Source organism: Anopheles arabiensis, chromosome 2 (assembly GCF_016920715.1).
Source record: "Anopheles arabiensis isolate DONGOLA chromosome 2, AaraD3, whole genome shotgun sequence".
NCBI classification, from domain to species: Eukaryota; Metazoa; Arthropoda; class Insecta; order Diptera; family Culicidae; genus Anopheles; species Anopheles arabiensis.
In genome coordinates, this window is record NC_053517.1 from 19,046,509 (window position 1) to 19,068,008 (window position 21,500).

At 55.7% G+C, this 21,500-nt stretch overlaps 1 protein-coding gene across 1 annotated transcript; it reads right to left on the reverse strand.

The window, feature by feature from the left end:
* Positions 1-157: 157 nt before the first annotated feature.
* LOC120908888 (sushi, von Willebrand factor type A, EGF and pentraxin domain-containing protein 1) lies at positions 158-15,612 on the reverse strand. Its single transcript, XM_040320364.1, has 22 exons — positions 15,480-15,612; positions 12,998-13,084; positions 12,758-12,779; positions 12,559-12,640; positions 10,997-12,430; positions 10,712-10,914; positions 10,233-10,614; positions 9,998-10,158; positions 9,723-9,925; positions 9,008-9,501; positions 8,654-8,904; positions 4,201-8,559; positions 3,948-4,113; positions 3,613-3,858; positions 2,483-3,544; positions 2,047-2,408; positions 1,508-1,971; positions 1,274-1,427; positions 996-1,194; positions 724-929; positions 520-648; positions 158-438 (listed from the first exon to the last, which is right to left on the reverse strand). The coding sequence occupies exons 2-22, from the start codon at positions 13,067-13,069 to the stop codon at positions 407-409; spliced, it is 10,683 nt and encodes a 3,560-aa protein (XP_040176298.1). The 5' UTR covers positions 13,070-13,084; positions 15,480-15,612; the 3' UTR covers positions 158-406.
* Between the last annotated feature and the right edge of the window lie 5,888 nt (positions 15,613-21,500).

Genomic DNA, 21,500 nt, shown 5'->3' on the forward strand with positions numbered 1-21,500 from the left:
CAGCAATTAGGGCTTTCACCTTAATACACCTCTGCTGTTTTTCAAATTTACCTTTTTTTCTTATTCAACATTACATTTGGCCCTAAGAAAACAAAAATATGTTTTCGCATGAAATTTTCGGATATTGTAGAATAAAATGCAATAAACATCGGAAAGCTTTTAATTAAAAGTCGTAATTTAAAACATACAATTTATTCAATGAAAAGGTTGTTGTTCTCGCGTGTATTGTGTATTCTTCTTCTCCACCGTCCTCTTCTCTCTTCTCGCCCTGTTCCTCGTTCGACTGGGGTTTTTTACTTAAGATGTGTAAGTGTGTGTGTGTGTGTTTGTGTGTTGTTTTTTGTTCTATACAAGAGTATTTCGAAGGGATTTTAATATGAGCTAATACTTAACTTAACAACGGTGCCTAATGCTCCTCACTGTCCGTGTCACTTTTGTCTGGAGGGAAGAGAGCAAAGTTCCAGATTAGATGCTTGATGCTTGATAACACAAACAAAGGCTCATATAGCAACAGCTTACCTTTTTTACCGGTATAAGCGTGACGTTTTAGCCGATCGTACAGATCGTCCTTGGTACCGTACAACGATGCATTTGATCGAGCCAACGAATTAAGCTTTCCGTTGGCACCTTGAACACCGATGAATTGATCTGGAGTGTGGGAGAGAGAGAGAGAGAAAGTTAGAAGATGGAGAGAAAAAGGCAAATGCCAAACCAGATACGTACCATCTTTAAGATACGTTTCATTGTAGAAGTTGGGCATCTCCCAACCGTCCTCCTCGTCGTCGTAATAGTGTGCGTACGTGCTGTGATGCGATGGCGCAATACTTTCGGCATATGGCGTGTGCGCTCCGTAGTAGAAGTTAACCTGCGACCCGGTCTGGTCCGCAGCTGGTGAGATGATCTTCTTTGGATCCCGTTTGCGATTGGCTCTGTGGAAGCGAGAGGAGAACAAATTTAACACCTGCCCCCCAGTGCCGCCGTCGCACCACACTTACCGCGCACAAATCATCCAGATCAGTAGTACGATGAGTATGATGAAGATGACGGTAGCGGCAACGCCACCGGCAATGTAGGCAAACTCGGACCGCTCGGTACACTTGGTGCCGGTGAACGATCCCTTGCAGCGGCAGGACGGCATCCCCTTCGCATCCTTCACGCAGTGGCCCGCGTTCTCGCAGAAACCATTGCACATATCTGTAAGCAGGGCCAAACGAGGGGATCGATCATTAGCATCTTGACAGCTCTTGGCAATGCACCCGCAATGCACACTTACCCGAACACTCCATGCCGGTTCCGTTGAAGCCTGGTTTACACTCACACTTGAAGTCGGACGTTTCCGGTATCAGTATGCAGAACGCGTTCGGGTCGCAGCGCGGCGAACCGTCCGACACGTCCTCGCACGGGTTGATGCATTCGTTTTTGTTGTTCTGAAACCGACCAAAATTTGTTTTAATTTCCCGTTTCATCTCTATTCCCTTTTGCAGGAGCTGCAGCCCCCGAGCCTTACCGTTGCCGTGCTGCGCGTGGTGTGGTTCGGCGGACACGGAATGCAGGACGTCTGCTGGTACTCCGACTGGTAGAAGCCCTTGCGGCACTCGACGCACACGTTCAGCGTACCGTTCAGGTAGGTGCCGGGCGAGCAGATCGGCAGCGAGCACTCCTCCACGTTGGACGAGCCGAGCTTGGCGGTCGTGCGCCCGTTCGGGCACGGCAGACAGGACGACTGGACGCCCTGCTTGCGGTACGTGCCGCGCGGGCACGGCTCACACTTGCCCTCCAGCCCGAGCTGCATGCCGGAGCTGCACTCGTCCCGGCACTCGCTCTTGCTCGTCGCCTCCGCCGTACGGGTCGTCTGTCCTAGGCCGCAGATCTCGCACGAGAACGAACCCTCGCTCGGCTGGTAGTAGCCGTAGCCGCACGGTTGGCACAGTCCGGTAACGGAGTCGAGATACTTACCGGCGGCACATCGTTCTGCAAGGAATGGGAAGCGAGCGTTAATCAAGGGCACTGCACGAATGTTGGAGTTGTCTACTGGTCACTACTTACCCTTGCACTCGACGGCCGAGCGGGCACCAACCAGCGCCGTCACGCCGGGCCGGCCCGCAATCTTCGGGCAGCTCTTGCACTGCAGCTGGCCAATCTCCGGCTGGTACGAACCCTCCGGGCAGGGCAGGCACGTCTTGCTCGACACGTTGTAGAACGTGCCGACCGCGCACGGCACACAGTCCGGCTCGACCACCACCTGGCCCTGCGGGCAGGCGTACTCGGTGACGAGATTGAGCGAGGACGCATCGCCGAACGTGTTCGGCAGAATGTCCTGCACCGCAAACTGGTTGTCCTCCAGGATGAGCTTCTCCAGCAGGTTGAGCGTGTTCAACCGCTGGCCGTTCGAGTTGCTCACAATCTCACTGGGAAAAAGGGGGGAAAAAGTAAGTCATCGCGTGACACAATCTCTCTCTCTCCCCATCACTCTCTCTCTTACCTCTTGATCGGAATCGTTGCATTGATCGCGTACGCACTCTCCGGATTCGGCGAGATCTGCAGCACCGTCTGGCGCTTGACAATGTTCGGATGGCGGTTCCGGTCGCAGCGCACATCGATCTCCACGTTGCGACACTCGCGCGAACCCTCCATCGAGTACGAGCACAGGTTCCAGTCGCGGTTCAGTGCGTTGATCGCATTCTTGATGCGCTGCCGCAGCACACCCTGCCCCGCCTCGTTGCACAGCACGTCCGACGGGAACTGCATCTGGATGCGGATCAACCGCTGGGCCGGCTTGGTCGGCGAGCAGGACGGGTACACCAGCGGCACGGTCGGGTGGGCGGTCGGGCGCCAGAAGCCCTCCGAGCCGCACGTGTAGAACCGTGGCACCACCTGCGAGAACTTCATGCCCGGATTGCACGCGATCTCGCACACCTTGAACTGGCCGCCCGCACCCCAATCCTTGCAGCTTTGCGTGCCGCCGAGCGGATCGGCCAGCGCCGGACAGAACTCGGCCACGATCGTCACCCTGAACGCGCAGGCGGCCGTATTACCGGCCGCATCGTACGCCAGATACATCACGTCGTAGATGCCCCACAGCAGCGTCTCGCCCGACCGGTGCCCGTTCCGCTCGACGATCTTCGAAATGCCAATGTTGTCGGTAAACCGGGGCTCCTCCCAGTTCACCACCGTCGAGCCGTTCTTGGCCACGATCCACAGATCGGCCGGACAGTACTCGACCTGCGGCGGCTCCCGGTCGACCTGCAGCTGCTGACAGTTGGCACCGGCGTAGCCCGGTTTGCACTTCTTCTGGCCGCAGGTGGACGGGACGGAGCGCTGCACACCGCCGAGCGTCTGCTCGTAGCCGGCCCAGTTCAGGATGAGGTTTTTGTACAGTACCGGCTCGCTGCGACAGTCGCGCACCTGCTTCTGAATCTCGTTCGTCACGTCCAGCGCCCGGCTCCAGATCTGCACCTTCGTCAGCTTGCCCTGGAAGCCGAGATCGCTGTACGCTTCCTTCCGGTTGCCATCCATCAGCGGTGCGCCGAGTACGGGCCAGCAGCTAAGACGAAGTGAGACGTGTCATTAGAATGCTGCTGTGTTGAAGAAACTCCTCAGTATGAGACTTACTACTTGGGCAGCACTCGGTTCACACCGTACTCTGCCTTGCTGGCGATGAAGCCCTCCGTGATGAGCATCAGCTGTCCGGTTTTGCCGTTCCACACGACGGCAATATGGTGCCACTGGCCGTCGTTGATCGTGCTGTACTCCTTGAACGGCAGGAACACGTCCTGCAGATCGTCGAAGAACGAAACCTGCACTCCGCTCGAGTGGGCCTGCAGCATCGTCCTGCGCTTGGTGATCACGTTCGGTGCGCTGGAGTGGGAAAGCAAGAAAGCAATGGGAAGAGCCGGTGTTAAGCCTGTCGGTCTATAGAGATGCCCTCTCCCACACCCTGTACATACTTGGCCGAGTAGAGCGTGATGAAGATGCCGGTGTCGTCCTTCTGGGCGAACTGGACCCACATAGCGAGCGTCAAGCTGTCCGGTGCGGTCGTGTAGAACGGTACGACCTGCGACGCGGACGAATGGTACGGATCGCTGAAGTACAGATCGTAGTCAATTTGGACCGCTGTTGGAGGATTAAGAACGAACGGAACGAGATTAGTACAAGGTAAACCCCAACAAAAACACTGCTCCCTCCACAACGTGCACTTACATTTGCGACAATCGTCCCCGGTCAGGTTGAACGGACACTGGCAGTAAAAGTCATTGTTCAGATCGATGCAAACGGCCCCGGGTGGGCAGGAATTGTCCTTACAGTCGACCTGATCGTGCTCACAGTTCTTCCCCGTGTAGCCCGGCGGACAGATGCACTGGTAGCCGCTGCCCCGATCGACACACGTCGCCCCATTCTGGCAGGTGCCGGCCTCGCACGCATCAAACTCATACTGACACCCAACGCCGGTGAAATCGCTCGAGCAGGAACAGTTCAACCCGGAGCCATAATCCTTACACTGGCCCTCGTGCATACACGGCTGCCCAATACACCGATCCGGCGCCGTCTCACACTTCTTCCCATCGGTGCCGCTCGGACACACGCAGAAAAAGTCCTCGAACAGGTCGATGCACTCCGCATCGTTCTTGCACGGCCGCTCGACGTCGCACGCCGTCACCTGCACGTTGCACCGCTCGCCCGTCCAGCCCGCCGGGCACTGGCACTCGAAGCCACCGACCCGATCCAAACACGTTCCACCGTTCTGGCACGGCGCGTACTCACAGTCGTCGATGTCGCTCTCGCACAGCTTGCCCTCGAAGCCCTGCCGGCACGCACACTCGAACGCGTTCTCCCGATCCACACACTTCTCCGTCCCGATCGGGCTGCACGGATCGCTCAGGCACTCATTGCGGTCGGTTTCGCACTGCACACCGACGTACCCCGGTCGGCACATGCACGCGAACCCGTCGAGCCGATCCACACACGTACCGCCGTTCTGGCACGGTGCACTCTCACAGTCGTCCACCGTGTGCTGACAGTTCTTGCCCGTGTACCCGTCCGCACAGCTGCACTGGTAGTCGTTGATCAGATCCGTACAGACGCCACCGTTCTCGCACGGCGCGCTCTCGCACTCGTCCACATTGACGTCGCAGGCCGCTCCCTTCCAGCCCGGCGTACAGACACACTCGTGGTAGAAGTACCGATCGACGCACATGCCGTGATTGCACGGCTCGGAAAGGCAGAGGTTAATCTTCTCCTGGCACCGCTTGCCGGTGAAGCCCGGCGGGCAGGAGCAGCTGAAATCGTTCACCAAATCCGTACAGTTCGCACCGAGCAGGCAGGGCTTCTCCGCACAGTCGTCCGTGTTGATGCTGCACAGGTGTCCCTCCCAGCCGGCGGTACACTCGCAGCGGAAGCGGCCCTGCTGCAGCGCCACACAGGTCGCCCCGTTGCCGCACGGGTTCTCCCCGGCCGTGCACGGATCGATCGTGACGTCACAGTTGTCGCCGGTGTAGCCGCTGCGGCACATGCACGTGTAGTTGCCGAACCCGGGCTCGTCCTTGCACATCGCCCGAGCCGGACACGGATCCGCATCGCAGTCGCTCTTCGCCTCCTGACAGTTGATGCCGGAGTAGCCGCGCGCACAGCGACACTCGTACCCCTGCGGTAAGTCCTTGCATGTACCGCCGTTGTAGCACGGCTGCGACGCACACTCATCGATGTCAATTTCGCACCGCGTGCCCGAGAATCCGGCCGGACAGAAGCAGTGGATGTCGTGACCGAGCGGCACACACAGCCCACCGTGCTGGCAGGAGTTTTCATTGCACGTGATCGGTTTGCAGTCGTCGGCCGTTACCGAACCGACCGTATCCGTGCGGCGGCCCGACGGACACTCGCTGCAGCTCGTCGCGCCCTCCGACTTCTGGTAGTAGTTCTTCGGGCAGGGCGTGCACGGTGCCAGCCCGGTGTGCGAGTACGTACCGGCCGCGCACTTGCGCCGGCAGTCCGATTCGCTCTGTGCCGCCGGCTGGTAGGTGAAGGTACCGCTCGGGCAAGCCTGACAGTCGCGGAAGCCACCGAGCGGCGGCATCGCCGAGAAGGAATTGCGCGGACACTCCAGACACGGCACCAGACCGGTCGGCGAGTACGTACCGTAGCCGCAGATGGGCACACAGTCCTGTACCGCCTTCGAACCGTCCTCTTTGGTGTAGGTGCCGACCGGACACTTCAGGCACGAACCCTGTCGTTCGCGATGCTGATAGAATCCCTTGGAGCAGGGCGAGCATGTTTTCTGGTTTTCGCCCGCGTACGTACCCGCCGGACAGTGCAGACAGCGCGGCACATCGTTCGTGTCCATGTTCAGTACCTCCCCGACGCCACAGGTGAAACCGCGCGAGATCGCACTCTTGAGTGCACGCAGCGGTGGGCACTCATTCCCGATCGACTTCACGTTCGACAGCGGCTCGATCGCGGCACTCGCGTACGGGACGCTCAGATCGAAGATCAGATTCAGCGTGGAGCCGCACAGATCGTACAGCTGCGGTTGCTTCACCGCCGGATCGATCAGCAGTATAAAGTCCATCTGCACCACGTTCTCCTCCAGCAGGCGCGGCACGGACCGCAGGATCGTCACGTTCATGTTGACGTACACGGCCGAACAGCGCTGCGACAGCACGCTGCTCAGGCTGGCAAAGTGTTTCGCCGTCTGCTCCTGGTACTGCGGCAGGCACTGTTCCGACACGACACCGTTCGCCCGGTACGTGGTGGTCGCCACCACCTGATAGTCCGCCCGCTGCGTGTTCTCCGACACACAGTCCGGCACGACGGACGATGGCTTCCAGAAGCGTCCCTTCCGACAGGTAAACACCTTCTTCTTGTCCGCATCCGTAAAGCGGAAGCCCGCATTGCACGTCGCCTCACACTCGACGCCGCCCGACTCCTGCGCGGTGCACTTGATCTCCCCATTGCCCGGTGCCTGCAGGTCCCAGTCGACGCACTGCGTCGGCTGCACCGACACCTGGAAGTTGCAGGTCGCCTTGTTGTTGAACTTGTCCGTCGCCACGACGGTCACGTTGCGGAAGCCGCCGAGCGGGATCGAGGCCGACTCGGGCACGTACTCGATCCGCACGTCCCCGGAGCTGTCCGACGCTTTCACGCGCTTGATCGTGTCGTTAAAGTTGACGTAATAGTTGGCCTGCTTTTCGCCCAGCTCGATCACGAAGCTCTGGGGGCAGTCGAGCAGCGGCGGCGTAATGTCCGGCACGGTGATGTTGATCTCGCAGATCGCCACGTTGCCGTCGTAATCGTACGCGATGTACTTGACGACCGTGTTCTCCAGCACGTAGCTGGTCGTTTTGAAGTGCGGTGGCTTCACCTCGAGCCGTGCGATCGACCCAGAATTGTCCAGTGCCGTCGGTTCGGTAAAGTTCAGGGGCAGTACCTCGCCGTTCGGGCCCCGCTTCACCAGTATCGGTTGCTGCGGGCAGTTCTGGAAGATTGGCGGCTCGTTGTCGACGCACGGCGAGTAGCCGTAGTCGTAGCCGAGCAGCGGATCAGCCGTCGGTTCCTCGCATCCCATCAGCTCGAACTTCAGACACGGATTGTCCATGTAGCTCACGATGCCAAGTATGACAAAGCGAGCCTGCACGTACTTCGGCAGCGTAATCATCGCCAGCTCGCCGTAGTTGCCCGGGTCGCGCTTGGTCAGGTTAAAGTTCGGGAAGTACACCACGTAGTCCTCCTTCTCCGACTGCTTGTAGAAGAAGCGGATCTCGGTCGGCCGGCCAACGATATCGTTCGTCACGACACCCTTCACCAGCAGCGCCTTCACGCGGTACACCTTGCCGAGATCGACGCTGACGTACGTGAACGTTTCCTGCTTGCCGCACCAGCCCGTGACGGAGTTGAGCCGCACATTCTTCGCCTCGTAGTTCGGGCGCTCCGAGGTCGCATTGATCGCACTGTCCGGGATCAGCCCGGACGAGATGCCGATCGGTTTGATCGTTTTGCACTCCGGCTGCTTCACGCACGTGATCGGCCGCGGGTTGATCAGAATGTACCCGGCACGCGAACATCCAAACAGTACCTCCGAGCTCTGCTCGTAGCTGTTCGCCACCTGGAACCCATCGTTCGGACGGCCCGGATCGACACACACCGGCCCTTCGCAGCGCAGATCACCAAAGTCCCACACACCGTTCGCCTGGCAACGCACCACATTGTCGTTCATGGTCGTCTGGCCCGCCAGCTTGAACGTGTTCTGACAGCCGAAGAAGAACGAGCTCATGTACTTGGTGTCCGCGTACTGGCCGTACTCGGCACCGGCCGTCGGCATCGGCACGCCACAGTCGGCCCGCGAACAGGTCGGCAGCACACCCGACAGCCAGTAGTCCGGATATCCCGGCTGCGGATCAAACACACACTGCCGGAAGGTGGAGATGGCCGTCTTGCCAATCTGCTTGCCCGCGGTCGTACACTCCAGCGTGACGTTCTCGTTGAACGGCACCAGAATATCGTTCTGATCGCCCCGCTTCACGAACAGGCCTTCCTTTTCGTCGTCCGGCAGCGAGACACACTTGGCACCTGCGGGATGGTAAGCGGAGCAGTTCAAGGTCAGTATCATTAAACCGAGTTCAATTCATCCCGATGCCCATGCAGGAGCCCCCCCCCCACTTACTCAAACACTTGGGCATGGAGGCGTTCCAGTTGCCGTTCGACATGCACGCGAGCGACGAGCTGCCCGACAGCACGTAGCCAAAGTTGCAGTGGAACCGCACCACGTCACCGAAGTGGTGCTGGATCTCGCTGCTCAGCAGCTTGCCATTCTCCGGATCGGACAGGGCCGGGCACATCTTGCGCACGCACGTCTTGTTCCGCTGGTACACATCCCCATCCAGCTCGCCCGTCTCGTGCCGTTCGATGAAGAATCTGCAAGTGAACGTAAATAAGCAAGCGTCAGGTTTTTAAAACCAGGTGTTCTCCCATGTTTGGACAACGACAGCCACAATCACTTCCGCCACGAGACACCTACCCTTCGGTTCCGTTCTGGCGGAACAGCTCGTACCCGAAGTTGCACGCACACTTGTACGAGCCGGGCGAGTTGACGCACTTCTGGTTGCAGCCACCGTTGTCCTTCGCGCACTCGTTCACATCCAAACAGTCCAGCCGGGTGCAGCCCATCAGCTCCAGCTTGATGCACGGCGCGACGACAAAGTCCTGTATCTTGAACTTGATGTACCGCGCCTCGATCGGCATCGGCAGGTTCAGTATCGAGAGCGTCGGCTCCAGTATGCGGAACTCGACCGCGGTACCGTCCGGGTTGGCGTAGTCCTTGAACACGTCGGACAGGTCGTCCGAGTACTCGAGCCGTATGGCGGACGTGAACGCCAGCGAGCCGTCCATGCGCTGCACCGACATCGTGCGGAAGCCGCGCACAATGGTCGGCGCCTTCAGGTCGATGATTACCCAGTTCGAGCCACGCTCCTTGCCCGCGCCGCACCAACCGACCGAGTTGAGGCGTATCATCTGAAGAGAAACAGGAAAACAGGGAAATGGGGAGGAATCTTTTAGTTTCACGGCAGGGTGTATGCGTAAAATTCCGGTTTCTGTTGCTAAGAAAGGGGTTAAGCCCACACAGCTCCCGGAGTAAAGTGAAAGGCACTAAGGCAAGGCACACCACCAAGAGGCCGCACTGCGTAAAGTTCAATGCCAGGAGTGGACGCGGTGAAAGGTGACGCGGTACTTACGCCTTTTTCGAAGCCCGCAGCAGTCGACGAGACCGTTACGCTGTCGTCCGATATACCACCGTTCGAGAGGCCCAGATCGACCACCGGTCGGCATTCCATGGACGAGGTGTAACCCGTCTTACACTTGCAATGGAACGAACCGGCCGCATTCATACACTCGGTCGAGGACGCATCACACTGTGACGTTTGACATTCATCAATATCTGCACGAGGGAAAGAAAGTGGCAATTAGCATCGGGGCATCGCTGTCGCTCGCCCACCTGTCCCCGACCTACCTTCACAGACCGGAACATTAGAGAAGTCTTGCTGCTCGTTGCACTTGACAGTGTGCGAGCCAATCAAACGGTAGCCCTTGTAGCACTGGACGCGTGCCTCATCGCCGTAGTAGTACTCGCGCGTCTTGTCCACCACGTAGCCGTTCTGTACCTCCGGGATCCTGTCGAGGAAGGTCACACGTTCACACAAATTAGAACCCAAAAATTGCGTAGAAACTCGAAAGGGAACACCTACTTGTAGCACTGCTTGCGCGAACAGCTTGGCACGGGGCTGCTCCACTGCCCATTGGACATGCAGATCAGTATCGGACGACCCGTCCGCACGTACCCAGGAATACATTCGTAGCTGATGATCGTACCGTAGCTGCGACCACCTCCATTCAGCACCGTCACGTTAGCGTGCGAGACCTCCGGCAACGGGGGGCACTGGGACGCCATACAGGCTGGCTGCCTTTCCCAGGTACCGTCCGCCAGGCAGGAGATGGTTTCCGTCGCCAAACCGGATCCAAAAGCAAAGCCGGCATAGCACTGGTAGGTGGCAATGCCTCGGTACGTAACGTTGGTCGTCTTGAACGAAAAGCCGTTGTCGATCTGAGGCACCGGTCCACAGTAAACCTCTGTGGTTTGGGGTTTTTTTTGTTGAGAAAGAGGTGCAAAGTGTAAGATAAACAAAGATCGGAACGTCGTTCGAACCGCGGACCTGCAATCGCTTACCTTGACAGTCGGGGATGTAGCTGATGCTCCAGTTGCCACCGTTCTGGCAGACGGTCGTGATGCGGTTCTTGCCCGTCGCAAACTCCTGCCCGACGGGGCAGGTAAAGTTGATCACCGTGCCGAACGCGGTATCGCGACTGCTAGCGATCGCCCCAATGCCCGGCTTCAGCTCGGGACAGTCCGCTGAGAACTCCGCCGACCAGCTAATCCATTGGAGGAAGGTAAGGAATAAAGAACTTCAGAGAAATTCTCCACACAAAAACAACTGACTCCCAAACAACTTACCCTTTGCCGTTGTAGAGCGCATCGGTAATGAACTTGAGCAGCATCTTCCCGGAGGAAGCGGTCAGCGTGATCTTCGGTGCGTTGCTATCGGTAAAGCCGTTGCCCGCGTGCAGACGCACCCCGGACGTCGATGGTCCATCGAACACCTGCACCAGATCCGACCGATGCACGTCAAAGTCGACGAACCGCATCGACAGCGGCTTGCCGGACGGGTTCTTGATCACGAAGTAGCACTCCTGGTTGTTCGGGTACGGGGCCAGATTGTAGGCGGGCGAGGCGACCGTACCGTTGGCCGCGTTCACCACCGCCGTACAGCCCTCCACGTACCGTATGCTGAAGCCCTTGGCCGGCTGGGCCAGCGACGTGCTGAAGTACAGGTACAGCCTGTTCCCGGTGGAAATGATAACCCGGCTCGGCTTCGACTCGAGCGTACCGGTCAGCTTGGCGATCGGCTTATCGTGCGCGCTCTCCCCGTCGCGTATCAGCAGGAAGTCACTGTCCGCGTTCAGATCGAGCTCCTGCACGTCCAGCGAAACGGTGTAGCCCTTCCGCGCGCTAATCACGTACAAACACTCAATCCCGCCCGGATACGCCTGCGGGAAGCCCGGACTCTTCAGGTACTGTTCCTGCTTGCTCGCCTGCAGCACGCCGCCGCACGTTTGCGGTTCCGTTTTCCACGTCGCCCGGAAGCCCTTCTTCTCCACGCTGCCGTCCGACGTGAACTTGACGATCATGAAGTTGGACGCGGTAATGAACGTCCTGTTCGGCACGTCCCCCTTCCCGGACAGGGTCGCGAGCGACACGGCCGTATCCTCCGTCCGGCTGCCCACCAGTATCTGCACCGTGTCGAAGTTCTTCTCCGTGTCGAACTCCTGGAACTGCAGTATGATGTTGCTGCCCTGCGGTCCCTCCAGCGTCCACTTGCACGAGCGCAGCGAGCTGTACTTCTGCGGGAAGTTGGGCGACTCGATCACGTCCCCGCCCGACGCCATGTAGATGTTGCAGCTGGCGCTACAGTCCAGCTCGTCGCTACCGTCGCCACAGTCATCGTTGCCGTCGCACTTGTACGCCTGGTTGATGCAGGCCCCGTTCGAGCAGTGGAACGACTGCTGCGGGCAGGCGCGCGCCTTGCACATGAACGGCAGCAGCGTTTCGCACGAGCGCAGCTCCCAGCTCTGCTCGGTCGGGCCCAGGTTGGCCGCCACGCACTCGCCGGCCAGCGGGTTCGGCTCGCTGATCGCCCAGAAGCCGGAGTACTGCGAGAACAGGTCGCCCGACGTCGACTCGAGCGTGTTCGTCCGCAGATCGTCCAGCGAGGCGAAGCCGAGCCAGTACTTGACGTTGTTGCGCGTCCGGTACTCGCTGCCGGTCGCGATGCTGTACGTCGCGTTGTTCTCATCGTACGAATCGACCGTCACCAGCTCGGAACCATACCTGGTGGGGGGGGGGGGGGCAGCGGGTGATCACGCAATAGGGGAAAAGAAGCATTGAGCCGAGATTTTCGCAAAAAAAAACGGGGATCTGGTACAAACGGGGCGCCACTAAACACCCTTTCAACCTACCTTTTGCACAGTGTGGCCGACTTTTCCCACGAGTGTTTCACGTTAAAGTACTTGTAGCAGTGTAGGCCCCGTAGCTTCCAACCTGCGTGCAGAACGGAAAGGAAATGTTAATTCTTCTTCCCTGCTTTCCTTTCCAGGGACTAAGGCGGCAAAAGGGTACGCCCACGACACGACCCGTTTCGACCCCGCGGCTGCTTACCATTTGGGCAGGTGAGTACATCCTGTTGTTGTTTCACGGCGTTTCCACCAGCGGCAGCGGCGTTGATAAGGGGCAAAACGGCATCACACAGCGCATGAAAAATATGCAAATGAAGGTGTCAAGACAACGAACCCGATGCGAGGGAGTCGAGTGGTAGAAAGGTTTATCACAAACCACTCGACAAACCACTACGCGCGTGTTGTCCCAGAGTGGCTAGAGCCTCTCCCGGGGATGGCTTACCTCAGCGGATGTTCCCGTTACGGCGGCGGCAACTATCAGCAGCAGGGGCCAGCATTTGGGGAACGTGTACATGTTTGTAGTTTCTGACTGTCGAAAGTGGAAAGAAGGGAAAAGAACGCATCGGAATTAGGGTCTTGGGCCGTTGACTGGGTTGACTGGGTTAGTGGAGACGCGCGATGGTGTTTGTGGCAGGTAGCGTGGCAAAGGTAGAACACAGCACAGGCAGCCAGTTGCGACAGTAATTTATTCCATGCGAGTCGCGAAAAGCTAACGGGGCCCGTGTATCTTTCTCGCTTGCGGGTTAACGATCGAGCGCCCGAAGTTTCAAGTGGTATGTCGAAGGCGCTTGAAGACGGCACGGAAAGGTGACGAACAGAGTTTGCTTTACATTATTGGAAAGATTTGGCGCTACTGCTACTGGTAAGGAAGATACTGCGGATGCCAACGTCCGTTTGATTGTTTGGCTTTTCGGTATTTGATTGCCAAATTAAGCACACGATTAAGCGCGATATGAGTGCGGAAAGCGAAGGGAAAGGACGGCTGAGGAAACGTTTACCCGTACGAAGCGCACCGCGTGTCACTGTTTGAGGTTAGTGAACCGTTGCGGTGTGGCTGGCGATGACGTACTACCGCCGGCCCGTAACCGAACAGGCACGCACACACACACTTGCTGCCTCCTTTTGCGTACCGGGGAGGAGTTTTTGATGTGTGTCTTGCCCCGTGCCCCGTTTTTCCGTCCAACCATCGTCGATGGTGCTAAAAAGCTGCGGCCAAGAACGCAAAACGCGAAACCATTGATCATAATTGTGTCACGCCATGGTTGTATGTTTTTTTTTTTTGCTGCCATAATGGCGTCCAAGCTTAACGGTTGTGGACCCGTCCCGACAACACATTTCCATCCCACGGAATTGTGTGTCTGTTTTTTGTGGGTCAAATACTTGTTGCGGGGCGATGATTGTGTTGCAGAAATATATAGACAGAATGAGAGAGAAAGAGAGACAAAGGAGGAGAGAGAAAGGATCACATTGCTTCTGCTGTGCCGCGGGAGGAGGGAGTGGACATTCCAAAACTTTCTCCCAAAACCAAACCGTCCCCCTGGTCAAATCGTGACAATATTTTGCCTCATCGAATAATGGCAAATTGTGTGCCAAAGGCCATCGAGTGTTGGCGGTCACTCGGTTTTTCGTGGCGTTAACTTTAAGCCCCTTGGCCAAGAGCGTTAATTTACTAGGTTAATTAGTGGTGGCCCCAAAACCGTTCAGCTGATGCACCAAAATCAACCATTGTGCGGGATTGCAAATCAAAAACCGCTTGCTGAGAAGAAGCTCCACAAAAACAGCTGCCGGTGCTGTATTTCTTTAAAAAAAATAAAGAAGCATAGCAAAATATGACGCCCGGCCAGGCTCATAGATCACAATAAAATGTGCGGCCACATCGCTTACCTAACGCAACGCTTCCTCCCGCCGTATAGCGGTGGAATTGGTGGCCCAGCCGGGCAGATTTATTGTCTTTCTCGCGGGTCGCTATAAACTTTTCCCATGAGTGACCAACCAAGGCTTTGGGTTAAACCTGCCCTGCCGAAGCGGTTTTGTTTGCCAGCTAAGCAACCGAGCGAGAAGGTTCGCCCACTAGGCCATTCAGCCGACATTGCCGACGTGCCCGGGGGAGCGTTTTGGTGCTAAACACACATCTACGCCAGCGAGTGTGTGTGGGGCACTGGCACTCCGATAACATGCTATCTTCACGCCCAGTGTCTTCAGATGTCGGTGTCTGTCTGTGTGTTTGAGGCCGTTTCAGTTCGCTTCCAACCAAGAAGAGCGGGCGGAGGCGCTTATGTTGGTCAGTCCTACAAACAGGGGAGGAAGAGGGAGGGGTAAAATAACCCCCCCCCCCTCCCATCCAACACACATTGCTCACATTTCCTTCCTGCGCTTTCTTTTTGGCCTTCATTTCGGTTTTGCATCTGGACCTCAATCCAATCCCGCAATCCAATCCGCAGCAGCGGATCGATGTAATGCAATCATAAAGCAAATTGGATCACTAACAGCGCTCGCCTACTATCTCGCTGCATTTCACTGGTTCGATGGTGGAGGTGGAGGAGGAGATAGGGGGGGGAGAGGGTTTGGACTCATTGCTGACGCCTGCCTGTGTTCGCCTGCCTGGCTGCGTGGAAAAGGCACACTTTCCTTCCGCACGGAAAAACAACACTTCGTACGTTCGCCACCTCGCTCGCGCTCGATCTTTGCGGCCAACCAGGGCCAGGGCGCGGTGGCCGATTTGTTTACATGCCCAATGCGGGGCCAGGCTTGTGTGTAGGCATATGTTTCTTTTCGTTCCACGCGCTCCCTCACTGACTAGCGCGCGGTTGATCTTGATTGAAGGCGATCGAGGCAATGGGGCTCGGTTGGGGGAGCCTTGAAAGCCGTGCGTTACATTGAGCGGGTATCGGGCACGGCACTAGCCATTGATTGATAACACTTACCGGAGATAATGAAGTGGGTGGGAGGTGGGTGGGATAGGCGTCTATATAGCTAACCTTTGCTGGCGGTGGAGAGAGAAACTCTTTGCAAGTGTTAAGATAAAGCGGTTTTGATTGATTTCGATTAGGAGCATTGCCAATTCCCAATGATTTGTGTGTAAATCTTCCTTCCGTATTGATGTCGGATATTGGAGTTTGACCTCTTCTGTAATGGGACGAGGTAATACATGCATTTGACTTTGATTAGAGCATCACAACATCTCTTCCCGCAAGATCCTCCATGAAGATCGCTCATTACTCCATTATTCCTGGTAGGAAGACTCTCAAGAGACTCATCAGCGGTAATCGAAACATTCCAACACGCAGATACATAGAGTGCAAGTAATTGCTTGACATATTATCTTCTGCCCAGTGTGTGTGTGCGTCTGTAGGACATCTGATACATCTTGGTCTCTCGATGCCTACGCCCTACATCCAGCAGATACTGCTCCGATGCTAATGATCATGCTACAGCACGCAAGCACATACACCTACTCCCTGTATCCTCTTCGTAGCCACATCCACCGCAATTGTGGGTCATCCTTTGGCACATTTCGTTCTGTCCTGTTCGTCACAGAACCACCAGCACCACCACCAGCTTCCTAACGGTGGTAAATTATGCACAAGCCCCACCGCTCGCATCGTATCGCCGGAACCGGTCCTCAATGATGCCGGTCGGAACGGGGAACAATTACGGAAGAATGTTATTGATAACGTCCGCCTCGGAGGGAGTGGCTGGGGTGGAGCGCACACCTAGGCTGTTGCAATGTCCGCCAGGAAGCGCCCGCTCACCACATTGTGTGCGATTAGTGGTAGCTAGAACCTTCTTCCATGATCACGGAAGTGCTGCTCTATCTCTCTATCTCCAACGGATGCTAGCTGTCTCCCTTGCGCACGCGTATCAACACAGGTGCTAACGGAAGACATTCAGAACTCACCGTGACTGTGGGACCTTTTTCGCTGGGCCCAACCAAGGTAACACTGGTTAGCTGAAGTGATCTAATTTTTATTCCCCTCGAGCGAGAAAGAAAGAGGGAAACACACAAAACGAGAACAAGATGAAGAAAGCTCCCTCCACACTACACACGTACGTGTGTGTGTGTGTGTGTGTGTGTGTGTGTGTGTGTGTGTAAGGAATTAGTGTTGCGAAGCGAAGTTGCCGCAACACAGCCCACATCTCGCCGCGGTGGTGACGTGGTGGCCCGCACACACAACTCCCCTCGTGTGTGTGTGTGTGTGTGCGCTCGTGCAACCAAACCGGTTACTACCGCGGTACGATCCGTCCGGGGGGAGTTTGGGTCGTTTGGGTTGGGCCGTTTTCCTCGCGTGATCTATTTTCCGCGCCATGAAAACCAAGACCAGAGCAACGGTTCTGTCAGCTGTGTGTGCGCGCACAGCGCGTTTACAGTGCGTGTATTATTTAACATTAAAAAAAACATAACCTGTCGGCTCTCGCCTCGCCGTTCCCCTAGAGGCTTCCACCTTTTTTTTTGTTTTTCCCGACTTCCCCACCATGACGTGTACGTTCGATTTCCCTGAAAGTCGGGAGCATGTGTGTTGTTGCACGCGCTTGTAAAAAAATGCCTTTATTTTGAAACCGTTTTCCCGGCGGACCTTAAAACTGGAATTGAAGCAATACACACACACCGTTTGGGTTAATTTCTTCTTATCGGTCTGTTTGTGTGTGTGTTGTTTTTCCCCTCCTGCTCAAACCTCCCTTCGCTCGTCTACTGTTAAGCCGACACGGTCTCGCGATCGTTCGCTTGAACGATCGTCATTCTCGGCCGTCTCCTAGCGACCGTCTCCGCTTCTAGCATCTCGCACTCAACGCAGACCTTTTTCGAAGCCCCCCCCCTTCCCAGCCCGCATTGCGGCTGCATTCTACTGCCCCTTCCGCACCAATAAAAACCACCCCCCCCCCCCCACACGGATGCGTTTTTTGGAAGATTAAGAACTACCAACGCGTACCACCGGATTCTGGAAGGTTATTAAGTGTACCCACAAGGTAGACTGGAAAACCTGCCTCGGTGCTGCTGCTGCTCACGGAACACCCCTGCAGCTAAAGCCCGTGGGTCTAGATATTAACGCGTTAACCTTGATTCTTACCGTCCCGTGGCAGAACAGAAACTGAGAAACAGAACACACATACACACAAAAGCGACAACCAACCAACGACATGGTAAAAAGTATGTCCAACGGGCACAAGAATGCGCTTTCGACATGGACGCATTGAGGACAGCAAAGCAAAGCAACAAAAACGGGAAAAAGGTGCGGCAAGACATTCACGATTCACGCCGGCATCGTTTCGTTCGATGACGAACTGGCAGTGTGGCTCGGAACGGTTCGTTCTATTTGCTGCCACTGCTGCTGGTAGCGCTGCTGCCATTAAGCCCGAGATGATTGTGCTGGTACTTCTTGGCATCTCGCATGGCCTTGGTGTGTAGAAACAGCACAAAAAACAAAAACATTCACTCTCGAGTGGAACCGATCGAACCAGTGGGCCCTCGCCGTCACTGCCGATCGATTTTGCAACAAATTGCGTACCCTTAAACAGTTGGTAGAGTGTATCGCTCTGCGTCTGTGTGTGTGTTTGTGGGGGAAGTAGGCAGTTTCGAAAATTGGAACCGACCACTCCATGCGTGCGTTGGTTGGCCTTTGTTTTAAGATCTTACACGCTGCATCCAAACCGATGCTGAGCCGTTCGTTGCGTTCCGATGACGTTGCATTCAGACGCAGATCGACCGTCACACACACACACACATATACACAAGAACGGTGGCCTAACGGTGAGGTTGGCAAAGCAAAAGCTGCCAGAAGATTCACCTTGTGCTTATCGTCACTCGCTACGATCGTTTGAATCTGCCGTTAAGAAGCGTTGCGTCTAACGGATCAGCCGTGTAATGTCCCAAAGCCGACCCGTTCTGAGAGCGCGCGATCGAGAAGGGAAATGAAAAAACGCACATTAAAAATCATTATCGTACATCTCTTCCGTATTCCTACGCGAGCCTTCTCCTCCCTGTCCAACGAGCTGGAAGGTGAGGTGACTCAACCGGGTGACGGTTTCGTGTGTGCAATCCCGGTTTGCTTTCTAGCCGACATTCCTGCACAGGTATAGCGTGTTCAAAATCCCTCCGTTGAAACACCGGACCGGATGAAGGTGTTGACTGGTGATCGAATCCCTCGATCCCTCGATCACTTTACCTGCCAAAAGGTACAGGTTTTGGTTGTGTTTGAGGTGCGAGGGAGAGAGAGCGAGAGCGGGAACGGGAGAGAAAGCAAGGGTTGTACGATGATTTATGAATGACTCGCCGCTTTTGCTGTGTGTCCGTACGTGCGAAAAGGTATGGTTCCGGAATGCTTAATAACCATCATAAGGGTTTTAGTAGCGTCCGACATCCGGTACGCCGGTACTGGTACTCCTGCCAAACTGCAATTTTCACCCGCCCGAAAAGCCCGAAACCTGCCCGAAAAGAAACCGCGCGCGCGCTCCCCAATAGGGCGTCTATTGTGTGAATAGAAACGCACCGAGCAAACAGAAACTTTCCACCGCCGCCAGCCCGTGCGGTACGACGGGAATACTGATGTACACCGCCACCCAATCGTGGCGACCAATCGAAAGGAAAATTAATCTCCCGCACGTTCCCCCCTGCCAGCCGGTCAGCTAGTCACTGGTAAATCTCAAAGACTGCCCCCAGCGGACGGCGGGTTTGTTGATGAAAAATGCATCAAAAACACCCGCCATTCGGTCGGGCGGAAAAACGGTCCAACCAGCGTGAGCCGTGGTCGCATAATTGTACTTCCATCGAACCCCCCATCGCTCTCACCCTCACCAATTCGAAATGAATCATAAGTTTGCCGCGAATGACAAAACGAATCGAATCCAATTGGAAGGGGAGGTTCGTCGCTTGTTGGCGCAGCGCGCAAGTCACCGGGCGACTGCAAGCGACGAAACCGACGAAGCGGCGAAGCTTTTAAGATGGCGTAAGCGCACCAAGCGCCACACTGTGGTTTGCAATTATGTGTTTAATTTAAAACAAGATGAAAATGAAAAACAAAAAACCTCGTCTCATTTCAAACCACAGCATGGGAGCGGTGGAAAATGTTCCCCAATTCCAGTGCGAACTAGGTGATTGGGGGGAAAATGGGAATTTTGACAAGCTTGTTTGACACAATCTATCGATTCCAATTTGGCAACAACCCGTCGACCAACGGGAAAACAATAGAAATCGCAACAACAGCAACAACAGCAGCAACAAAACGCTCATTGTGTTACCTCCAAATTGGGTGAATCTTTTCGGGGCCGGCTTGGAAATTCTTGAAAAGCTACGAGCGGTTAGCCAAATTAGGATAAAGAAGACCCGCTCGGCCGCGTGCTGTGGAGTGTCACTCCAACGCGGGAGCGTTTCTATCCAAAACCCATATTTCGCAACGTGTGTCCCTGTTTTGTAGCACTGTGTGTGTGCAATTTCACCACAGCGCCAAATTCGGCGTACCACTCCCGCGGGCTCCTTCGCGGCTAGTGGTGAAACCGAGAACGTTCCATTAGGGGTGGAACGGAAATTTCACCACATCACACCGCATCAGGCTTTGGTTAGTGGTTTTGCATATGGCATAAATATTCTTCCTTACAAACAAACACACAAACACATTCAGCGTGCCTGCAGCCTTACATGGGATGGCCTGGTGGTCCAGTTTTTTCCGTTTATTTATTTTTTTTTGCCAAAACGGTTTTGCTTTCAATCGTTTGTGCGCGATGGTTTTGAGGCGAGAAACCGATCGTTGTTTGAATTCGATCTAGTTCAACAGTGCCATGGTTGGGGTGGATGGATTAAAGGCAGTAGCAGGAAGGAACTAATCCTATAGCCACACACACACTTGCACTCTCCATTCCCGCTTTGCGGTGGTCGTTAGTAAAAGCAAACAATAAGACCAGCCCCAGCTCCATCAAAAAAGCATCAAGGGAAACTGCAAAGAATCAATTCGCGTTGCCATTTCGCCGTTTCGGGAACGATCGATTTTCCCTTCGACTGAGCAAGCAAAAGATTAAGAGTGATCTTTTATCTTCCTTCCTTTTTTTGTTGGTTAATGTTTCGAGCGTAATGTGTAATGTGCCTTGTAATGTAATGCATGCAGTCCCAGGCTTTTCTTTTATTATCTCTCCCCATGCCTAGGGGGCGCCTTTTTTGTGACGACCACTTCACTTTCGGTTGTGCACTGTGCGGTGCTGCTGCTGCTGTCGGTTTCATTGGGCATCGATCATCAACATCCAATCGATACCGACACACACACACACACATGCATGCGGCCGTCTCCCCGGCCAATGTTTCCCGCCCGGTCGGGTCACCATCGACGAACGACAAGAGCTCATCGACACCGAAACTTTCCAATCGTTCGGCGCAGCGTTTCGCGTCTCTCTCTCTCTTCTGCGCCCGTGCCACCCTTTTTCTCTACTGCTCCCTGCCCCCCTTGACGCGTTTTGTAGTTTGTTGTCTTTACCAAAGTGCCAAGTGGCCGCGCGCAAGTACGCAAAATCTGGCCACTTCTCCCCGCTCATGGCGGTGAAGCAATCGTTTCATCGAGAGTGTGTGAGAGAGAGAGAGAACGCGACAGGGGCCGCAAAGGTCCCGCTGACACTCTGAAGGAGTCATCGTCACCCTCGGGGCGGTCAAATCGCGGGAGGGGAGGGGGAAGTGGTGGGCAGGGGGACACGATTGATCATACACACACCTCGAGCCGTGCCGACTGGTTTGAAGATTGGACATTGGGACATAGCGAAGGGAAGGACCGGCCAGGTGACGAATGCGCTGTGGCGCATTCCAATGTGAGTGTGTATGTGTGTGTGTGTGGACCCCTCTTTCGCCCCGTTTTTTTCCCATGGCTTTCAACCAACCTGAAGGGAAACCAACGGGTCCCGAGCGTCGTCACTTTCCGTGACAGTCCTCACAAACTTGTAATCATTGCTTTCCCGTGCGCCGTGCCGCGGCT

Bases quoted from the DNA above. Each gene is read 5' to 3' on its own strand.
- LOC120908888 (XM_040320364.1), bottom strand. From the start codon at position 13,069: ATGTACACGTTCCCCAAATGCTGGCCCCTGCTGCTGATAGTTGCCGCC. The intron at 12,780-12,997 runs GTAAGCCATCCC...AAACAACAACAG, and splicing joins TAACGGGAACATCCGCTGAG to GATGTACTCACCTGCCCAAA. The intron at 930-995 runs GTAAGTGTGGTG...TCGCTTCCACAG, and splicing joins ATCTGGATGATTTGTGCGCG to AGCCAATCGCAAACGGGATC.